General features: G+C 33.1%; 1 protein-coding gene across 1 annotated transcript; it reads left to right on the top strand.

Annotated features, from left to right (window-relative positions):
- The first annotated feature begins 215 nt into the window (after positions 1–215).
- LOC102806743 (tyrosine kinase receptor Cad96Ca-like) lies at positions 216–10,569 on the top strand. Its single transcript, XM_085498754.1, has 7 exons — positions 216–399; positions 990–1,177; positions 1,284–1,406; positions 1,497–1,608; positions 1,928–2,024; positions 2,164–2,263; positions 10,450–10,569. The coding sequence occupies exons 1-7, from the start codon at positions 216–218 to the stop codon at positions 10,567–10,569; spliced, it is 924 nt and encodes a 307-aa protein (XP_085354880.1).
- Positions 10,570–10,812: the final 243 nt, after the last annotated feature.

Here is a 10,812-nt window from a genome sequence, read left to right as displayed (position 1 = left end):
GTATATAAAGCCGGAAGCTCCGAGAAACGCTCAGGCGGCGCGTACAACGTTCGGCAGTATGTGACGTAACATTGTGGTGATATGGGCCCCGAACTTCCCTTTTTTACCTCACACTGTTGGGATATGAAGGTTGTCAAATATTGCCCATCTCATTTTCCAAACTTTAACCTGATTTTCAGAATTCTTTTCATTCTACTGAGTATGAGGAATTGCGCATGAATGCGAATCCAGATCACGTGTACATGAAACATGGTGAGGTACCATGGGAAATACCAAGAGACGATATTCGTCTTGGAGAAACCATTGCAGAAGGGTCATTTGGAATAGTAGTGAAAGCGTCGACAAAGAGTAACCAATCAGTAAATGGACACTTAACTGTAGCTGTAAAAATGTTAAATAGTAAGTATTATATGACATTAAGTATATTCTAGAGAAGTTTTATTACTTTTGTATTTTATATTGGATGTAATATAGAGCCAAAACTTAGTATCAATTGAACACACACAGGGAAATGTGTTATTATATATTTGAGAAATAACAGGAAGTTATTTTTTATTTCGTTTGAACAATTTTCCAGCTATCTGAGTGTTTTTTTTATAATAATTTGAAACGAGGGCAAATGTACGTTATCGCTCTAATGGTATGATACAATATGTGGCATAACATATAAACCAATATTGTAGCTGATAAATATGAGCAATGTTTGCATGCGCGTAGCTAACATAGTATTTCCATCACATTACAGATGGGCTTACTGATGAGTATTATAATTCACTACTGAGGGAGTTGGAATTGCTTAAATCAATAACATCGCATAAACACGTTGTGACGTTGATTGGCTGTTGTACACACGACGGTATACACTTTCTATTGCTGTATATGTTTTTGATTCACATCATATGTTATTTTTCTATTAATTTCTTATTATTTTCAATGTTACAACTTGCATATTGATGTAACCATATGTATCATTGTTGTCATTCTATCAGATCCTATATTTGTTGTACTGGAATATATGGTTTTTGGTAACCTCCAAACTTATCTTCGTGAACAAAAAACAAATGTAGGAAATACATATGCCAATCTAGGAGAACGTGTATCCACTTTATCTCAACACAATTGTGTTGGTTTTTCACATCAGATATCTCTTGCAATGGAATTCATTGAAGAAAAAGGTGTAAGTTTCAATAGTTTATATACAAAGATGATTAGGAGTTATAAACACAACTTGTTCATATATTATTATATTTTGGCTCCTAATATCTCAGTTTTGTCGCATCTAGTGTGTTCATCGAGATTTGGCTGCTCGCAATGTATTATTGAATGACAAGCTAGTATGCAAATTATCTGGATTTGGATTGGCAACTGATGTCCTGGATCAACGTGAATATGAGAGAAGGACTCAGGTAAGCAACATTACTACTTTGCTGCTGATATTGCATAACTTAATTAATGTTGGTCAATGAAAAAAGGAGATATAATTGATGCTTTTTCAGGGACGTTTACCTGTACGTTGGATGGCACCAGAGTCTATATTAGACGGCGTGTATACAAGCAAGAGCGATGTTTGGTCATACGGTATCGTTTTATGGGAGATAGCAACACTAGGTAGATAATGTTTGATTAAAACTAACTTCAGACACCCTTAAACCTTGCAGCGGACAATAAATAAACAGTATACATTATCATACATGGAGATTGAAGTGGGTATATGTATTACATACATGTTGGTGTAAGCACAATTGTTTCAATCTTGCAAGGGTAAATTATTAAATCAACTATACAGGCTAAATTCTCTTAGTTAATTAACTAGCTTCCTAATATACATGGCTACTTGAACTATTGTGGTTGCATTGGTTGTCATATCTCTTGTTAATTATTTGATATTGTAATGTGTCAGTAAATCAACGTTGTAATAATATTATAGGAGATGTACCATACAACGATATGTCAACACAGGAAGTGATAGAGTCCATGAATCAAGGATATCGAATGGCAAGACCGGATAAATGTCGTCAAGACGTGTGAGTGTATATGACGATATCATGTGACACTGATTAAGTTTTATTTATACTGTAACAGAGTAATGTTTAATTTGGTGTAATTGGTGACTGTACTTTTGATATATTTGACCATTTATTGTATGAATTATTCATCATACAGATATTCCACTATGGAAAATTGTTGGGCAGATAATCCCAAAATGAGACCGTCATTTCAGCAGTTAATGACGACATTGCAAGCAATATTAGATATTGACAAGGTAATACGTTTCACGCACATATATTATAAGTATATTTGTCATATAATTAGGTCAACACTACATAATTTGTATTTATTATTTCTAGATGACTGATGAAATACATATTTATGCAAAGCCAAAGATGTGAACACGGAAAAAACTAACGTATATAGCTGGCACACAATGTTTACATTTAAAAAAATGCTGGAGCTTCTCAACCAATCAATGAAACCATTGCAAGACTTTTTATGCCACAATGTATCATGTTGACAAGTCAAGATTTGTATAGAAATATCGTTATAATTGTGTATGAACATATGTAACTTACCCTGATATCATGGAAGAGCGTGCATGGATAATTTAACATTGTCACTTTATTTACCTTGATACCTTGATTTAAATCATAACATTGTAAAGGTTCTAAAACGATAATTTGATAATCGGTATTATTATAATTATGAAGCAAAAAAAAGATATGGAATAAAATGAACTCTTCCATAAATCATAATGAACTCAAACAATGTTTGTGTTCTATATATTTACCTCCCAAAGTCATTATTCTTAGGGGGGGGGTTGTCTATTCTCAATAAAATATATTGCATAATATATCCATCAATATTGTTGCATGTATACTCGTAAAATATTTTGTGAATGTAATATAATTACTGCAATACCGAGTTAATGAAATAGAAAATAAAGTAATCGGAATCTATTAGTGTTATCATAATGGAGGATATATATTCTAGCATGCATATTCTAGCTTAGAGGAAATATACATGTCAGTGTCAGCTTGTACCAACAAGGAAGCTCATTAAGTCTAAAGTCCAAACAAACATATATATATATATAACCATGCATTGTATTTACTGCTATTTATAAATCCCCGCACAGCTACTTTAGAAATGCATGGTGAAGGCCACAATGTATTTCTTATATGTAGAACAATTGTAATATACCAACATTTTTAAGTACAGTAGAATATTGCGTAGGCAATAATCCGAATGTCCATTGTAAATATACATGAAGAGCGCATGGCAAATATTTCAAAATATAAGTTGAACAAATAGTATAGTAATAATATTATATTTAATGCTTGCCAATTCTACATTTATTGTACAAGTAAAAGTAGTTATAAATCTGCTCATTGTTGTGTTCAAAGTTCACCATTTGACCCCACTGGTGTATGTGTGACAACGTACTTGACGGGATAAGCAAATATATTTAGTAATGGCGAGTTTATTTACACAATGCACTGGTACGTTTATAAGAGATTTCTTTGCGGTCGACTTGGTGGCGCTTTACCCATCAATATCAAACTGATTCTACCAGACCACAAATGTTCCAATGCTGTCAGATTTACTTCATGGTTTATATGAGAAACGTAGATGACATCAAATTTAAAAGTAATAGTAAAAACAAAACCCATGTTAGCTGCCTATGTGTTGACAGTTTTCTTTATAGCGAGTCTAAATTATTTAAATACTTCAACAATATAGTAGACTTTTTAGTGCAAACTACTTTAAATGAGAAATAGAAAATATACAAGTTAGTTACTTACTCAGTCAGTGTTTGATTCAGGTGACTATTAATGTATAGACTAGTCTACATTAAATGCACGAATTTGTCTAAATGTGTATAACTCATTCCCATGATGTATCCTTGGAAGGCAAAGATGTCTAATAATAAGGTTTTTATGAGTATACCTCAAAGTATACAAGAAGACAGTACCGCTAGAGTATCGACTGAAGCGCAGGGGAGGTTGATGCGATAGTGTACTATCTGAGTATTATTATATTATTATACATCTCTCACCGTAACGCCATAAGTTACAACGTGGTTATTTTCATTCTACCATTATATTAAGAAACACGAGTTCCTAGTATGGAACAATTAAGCGCGTAAGCGTCCTCTAATAATACAAACAAACATGGCTGACCTCAGGGTTTGACCGGACCCCACACAAAGAATTTGGCTAAATCTTTTCTAAACGTTTTGGATTTTGGCATTTCCATGATGAATCCCTGGGAGGAAAATATGTATAATAATAAACTTAGACAGTACGCGGTCACACCGATCTCCGCTGCACATCGGTCGAGCAGTTTTACCAATTTTTATATATAAAACATCATTCATATACTCAATTTTATGCAGACAACCTAACCAATTACAACGCTTTGGCGGATTCATACTACATGTGTAAACTAATGTTGCCTTCATTCCAGTGTATTAGTGTCTAAAATGCCTTCTATATATAATTAGAGTGCCTTCAATCGATTTGAATTTAAGATCGAGGGTATGTTTTGTAGTTATGTTTTGTTAGATTTTAAATCGCTTTACCGAATCGCTACATGAATGTAAATTTCAAATGTTTGTCATGGATTAAAATAATCAGGAATTTTACGATTTTTGAGGTTACACTTCCATTAATAAAGTCTCAGTATACTAAGGTGAAGGCAGTGATTTTAAATAAAAACAATATTTTAATGGTGTTATACTAGTTATTTTCCGTACTATCAATTGTCTATGATTTATACAGTATAAATGCTTAAAATGGTATTGATTACATCAATTGTATATCATTCGTTGCAAAACTGTAGTTTGGTTTTATCTGATAAACCTGTCTTGCTTTATATATTACAATTATGTTAAAATAAATGATTTATATGGGAACCAGCACCCACTGAACATATACAGACCTTACTGATTAATCTAGTTTTCTGTTCCATTATCAACGTTGAGGGCGACTAACGAAGCTATTGCCAAGTACTAGTTTTGTTAAGCTTCTGGTAATACCGATGCCACGAACCCCAGACAAGCTGTTGTGCATTACACTTATCAATGCAAGGAACAGTTTATTTTACTCAAGATTATAGATAAATAATATTCTACGAAACTTTGAGATATAATATGGTTAGTTTTCTTGAGATTACTTTTGATTAAAATACAGTTAGTTCATTCTAGCACGGGACATAATGACAAGACTTTGTTCATTGAATATGAACATAGTTGAAGTTTGGATGAGATTTGTGTTATTTTATTGTATTTTCTAAAATAGAGCCACCAACAACAATGCTATATATTTAGTTAACATATGTCAATGAATGAACGGACAATGATTTCAATCAGACGATCGACACGAATAGTCGTGTTGTCCATACTGAACCAATACCAATTTGCTATATAATATAATGTTCGGCTAGTGTTGCAATGCAGCAAGACTGATATATTTGCGTAATTTTGTTATTTGAAAATACAATCAAATATATGTTTTTGACTTCCGTGTATGACGGTAAAAAGGTATTCCTTTAGTTTGTATTTATGAACTAACATACACAGACAAAACGATTGTTCGAACAGGCTTAGTAACTGCAAGTGCTGAAATAGAAAAATAAAAAAAAACGCATAAATGGTGTTATACATACTTGTTTTGTCAGAGTAGTGGGTGTGAGTTGATTCATTTTCATGATGAAACGTGTCTGTAAATGTACTAGGAAAAAACAGAACAACGACATAAGTTTTCATATTGAAATCGTCGACTGTTTGAGTAAAATGTGCATATAAATTTCAATACAGCTACAGGCATCACACGTGTTCAGACTACTGAGTTTCAGGAGCAGCCAATCGACACCCTTGTAGTCGTTACCTACCACACACAGCTCAACTGTAGTTTAGTTGACGGCGAAGCACCTGGTGAAGTTGAATGGTATAAATGATCGTTTTTGATTGCAACATGTCGAAATATTGTACCCTCATACACCGGCGAATATGATATTTGTTGGTGAAGCGAACGGATATCATCTTCGTATATATGATTGCGACAGCAGTGAAGAAGACACATTCAGCTAAGAGGATATGTTAAAAGTGTCGTATTAGGTATGTGCGACTAAATATAATAATATATTTCGCGGAAATAATCAATCGATCATTAGTTATTCCTGTTTATGGGCAACATTACAACAACTACATTTTTATATTCAATTATTATTGATAGGTTCTAATTATAGGCAACTTTGATTCCAAATGTCGTGATGTTTTCATTTAATCACAGAAACATGTCAACTTCCACTCTCGGTGTTTGATACTTTATGTCAATTATGTATGATACGTACATGAATTCTCATTAAAATAATGTCATCATCAGAAAGCCGTCCAAATTGTACCGGTGATCCCTGTAGTACTATAATTACCGGCAACTAAGTCAAGCTTAATTGTATTATGAACGTAAATGACAATGCACCCGGTGATTTAGTATGGTATCAAAATGGTGTAGAAGTTATGAGTAAGACGAGAATGTAAAATACGTGGATTACGTTATTAGATAAAGACAACAATGATGGTGTATCTGATTGTCAACTTGAACATTATACAGTACCCCGACTAAAGTGGTCTCTAGTCTCATGTGTAGAGAAGATAGTCATGGATGTTCGATTTCAATTGATTTCATATTTTCTGAAAACCATTCAATCCATTTCATTTAGTGAAGACTGTAGGACTGGTATATTTAGCTCTTACAACCGTACTCCATTTACAAAATTGTATCACCGCATTTCGTATCCTATCTTTTCAGTCGACCCTGTACTTGAAGTAATTATGACTGGCAATGCAGATACTTCCGGCGTTGTGATAGAGGGAGATTCATTTGTGATCACATGCTTTTTTAGAGACAACCCCGAATGTAGACTCACTTTTATGGCTAAATCCAAACCAGCATATCATCAGTAATGAAAAAAAACATACTTGTTGAGTCGTTTTCCAGGAATTTACACATATCAGGCTAGAAACATATTTTGGGATAATTCTAGAGGATTTGGTGTTAGTACGATGTATATTGATGTACATTGAAAACAAATTGTATTGTGAAGTCAATTTTAACGAATTTTAAATGATTGTATTTATTGCATACTTTGACTAGATGGACATGCGTAATTCTAATCTTTAGCTCACAAAAAGCATGCAGCATATATTTTAGCACACAATCAATGTTTGACTAGTTAAATCAAATATGTAGAAAACACACCACTTATATAAATATATAATTACATTGTACTGACAACGTGTTCACATCCTAGTATGTTAACATAATGATATATTTTTTTAGATTCTCCGAATGTCAATATTGTAAACCAAACTGACGTAATTGATGGAGATACATACATTACTTAGTGTTTTGTTGATACAAATTTCTTGGTGGAAGGAATATGGATACATCCAGATGGTTCTACTTCTTCTGGATCAACACTTGAATTATAAAATCGTATCACGAACTGATAGTGGCATACATATCTGTTTTGCTGAAACTGTATCATACAACGATTCTATGCATATGAATGTACAGTGTACGTAGATTGTATTAATTGTTATTATAAACATCACACTTTATTGCACAAGATATATGTGTGATACTCGTATCCAACCAGGTTCTGCAGCGAGCTTACACACAAATGTATTGGTAATAAATATGAGGTTTTTTTATTTTATCCCGTTTTCCTACTAGATCCGGCCAATATTTCACTTTTTGGTTCAACTAATGTTTATGAAGAAACTCTGTGCAACGAGATATGCAAATCCACGTCCTTATAAAACACATATAAATCACACCAATGACAATTATAACACTATCGTAAATATTCTACTGTTTGCTTGTATTATAATTTGATTGGTATACATATTGAGTTAACGACGAAATATACAAAAATAGGTGAATATGTTTAAATTTATCATTATATCTCAACATCGGACGGATGACATATCAACAAAAACGGTTGTCATGTGTATGATTTGTTTAAGCTCAAACAGAATAGATCTTCATTTATATAAACATTAGCATGATTTTCAGAAGCCTTCTCATTGTACTGAGTAAGAGGATCTGGTGAGGTACCATGGGATAATCCTAGTGACGCTACTCATCTTCGAGAAACCATTGCAGAAGGTTCATTTGGATAAGTAGTGAAAGAGGCGATAACGAGTAATCAATCTGGACACTTAACTGTAGCTGTGAAAATGTTGAATAGTAAGTATTCTCCTTTTAGAATTTAATGAATATGAGGTTATTACGAGGATACCGAAAAGTATGCACGAAGACAGTATGCCTTCGCATCTCCGCTGCTCGTCGGTCGATACTCCCGCTGTACTGCCTTCATGAATACATTTCGTTATCTTCATAGTAGCCTTATTATTATACCTTTTTCCTCCCAATAATACATCATTGGAATGCCGAAATCCAAAAAGTTCCGAACAGAGTCAGCGAACTTCTTTGTGTGGGTCCTGTCAAACCCTGGTGTCAGCCATAATTGTTTTTATTATCAGAGAACGCTTACGCGCGCATGTTTGGAATTTGCATTTTCTTAGATGGTAGCATGAAAATACCCCGTCAAATAAACCACAATTACGGCATGCTGTAACTTGTGACGTTACGGTGACAGATGTATAATAATGATATTTATCGAGATATATTTTACAGAAGGTAGCCAAAAGTATAAGGTCTTTTTTCAAGACATTCAGTCATCTTTTATAATATTTCATATACTTATGTGAATAATTGTCTCATATTCATTATTCTATTCTTATATTAGAAAATATCCTTTTATTCTTTGTTTTAGATGACACGTGATATACATATCTATGAAGAACCTCGGATGTGAGCAAAGATCGACAATAACGTGTATAGTAGAGCACGACAAGTTTTAACAAAAAAATAATCAGTAATTTATGATTTTCAAATATAAATACTATATTTCCAAGTGCATTTTCATGGCCACGGCTGCGCTGTCTTAAAATGTTATATTATTGCTATAAAGATCCCGTGTGATTAATAACGAACAATAATTGTACGGAGATAATTATGAGTGAAAGATTGATGACTGTATCATCTGGTTATTTATTTTTGTCACGTACATTCACGTATGTTTGCAAAGATACGGATGTAAACATCTATACTGTGTACTATATTTTTCGAAAAAGCTCATGCGTATTATTGCTGGTTTGAGATATGTTGTGCAGTTACCTAATTGATCAAACCAATTCTGCTTATAGGTTACATAGGTTAAACACAACACATACTAATCTCCAATATGATCGTAGAATATATAAGATATTATGACGAATAATATATAATATAAGGTATAATACGTGAGATTCATATATGACATCAATTCGTTGTACACGGCAACGGCGTTATTACCGCCATACAATAAACGCTGCACATATTTTTTCTTCATATTGTTCAATGTAAAATAGTAAATATATACTTGCAGGTTATTGACCTCACTTTACTTTGACCACTCATACTTCATATTCGCAAGTACATAGACAAACACTCATCACTCACAACAACACAAATATTGCTCGTTATCATTATTTTTATGAGTGTACGAAGTTGTGTATCTATCATAATAAACAGACGATAATAAAGGATGCTACTTATGGTTGTAGTTATTTACATTTGTTATCAACCCATGAAATAATGCCCGAACACTATGTCTACAATGAGAAACCTCTCAAATAACAGACAAAGTAGAAGTGGATTGTGTGGATCTTTCAAATCACAACAGACATTGAATTGTCGACACGACAAATGAATGTAATTATCTTCTGATATTAGTTGTGAGCCGTCTATCAACAATTACTCTAGTAAATATGACATAGAGAAGAATAAATTGCAAATGATATAATTAATCGGTTTATTAAATAATTATATTAATTATAAATCAGATGTGGTGCTTATAGCTGTGATGTGATGCAATACATAGCAATATGTGTGACAACGGTGTCTTTACAGCTGAAGCTTGTTAAGGCTCTATAAACAAAATTATGTTCAATTCAAATAACTAAAAAATGCACTATTCCTGGAATGCGCAAAAACTTATAAATACATTTGTCCCAGTGCCTTTTTTTGGACTTACTTGAGAACAATCGCCTATAACGATACAGTTTAGCATGGTTCATTGCTAAGCATCAAGTCTCAGCGCGACTAGCGACACAATAATTCGGCACGGTGCCTATTTTGTGCCAATACTGAAATCACAAAAACACGTGGGTTAATTACACCAATCATGCAACCTCATGTGACATATCCTAGTGACTATCCATTACACAAACGTATGCGCGCGTGCCACGAGCCCACAACCGCCATATCATATTTTTCCCAGCAATTTATGAAACCCGCTTTTTCCAGTGTTTTTTTTTCAATTCTTATTCATTGTTTCTAGGTTGCAGATGAAATCATATCAATGCAGAGCCCTGGATGTGAAAAAAGAATTACTCTAAAGCTTATAGTTGACCACGTAATTGCTGAAGATTGTATTAGGGTTTCGTTTAAATTGAAATAATCAAGTTTAAGCCTTAATAATTGCATAAATATTTTTTTTAAGTTGTGGTATACCTATTTATAATTACATATGCTGAGAAAACTATAATGTGATACATATTCGGTTATAACTTGCATATTTAGTGAAAATAATAGTTTACACATAATGAATACTGTTCTACCAACCGCAATTCTATTGATATCACACAATACCTTAATTCCAAACTTAAGTGACGTTTATACGACTTAGACCGTTGCTGTCATG

Source organism: Saccoglossus kowalevskii, chromosome 5 (assembly GCF_978046115.1).
Source record: "Saccoglossus kowalevskii chromosome 5, keSacKowa6.1, whole genome shotgun sequence".
Taxonomy (NCBI): domain Eukaryota; kingdom Metazoa; phylum Hemichordata; class Enteropneusta; family Harrimaniidae; genus Saccoglossus; species Saccoglossus kowalevskii.
The sequence above is the reverse complement of the archived record's forward strand: the minus strand, read 5'-3'. Positions and strand labels throughout refer to the sequence as shown.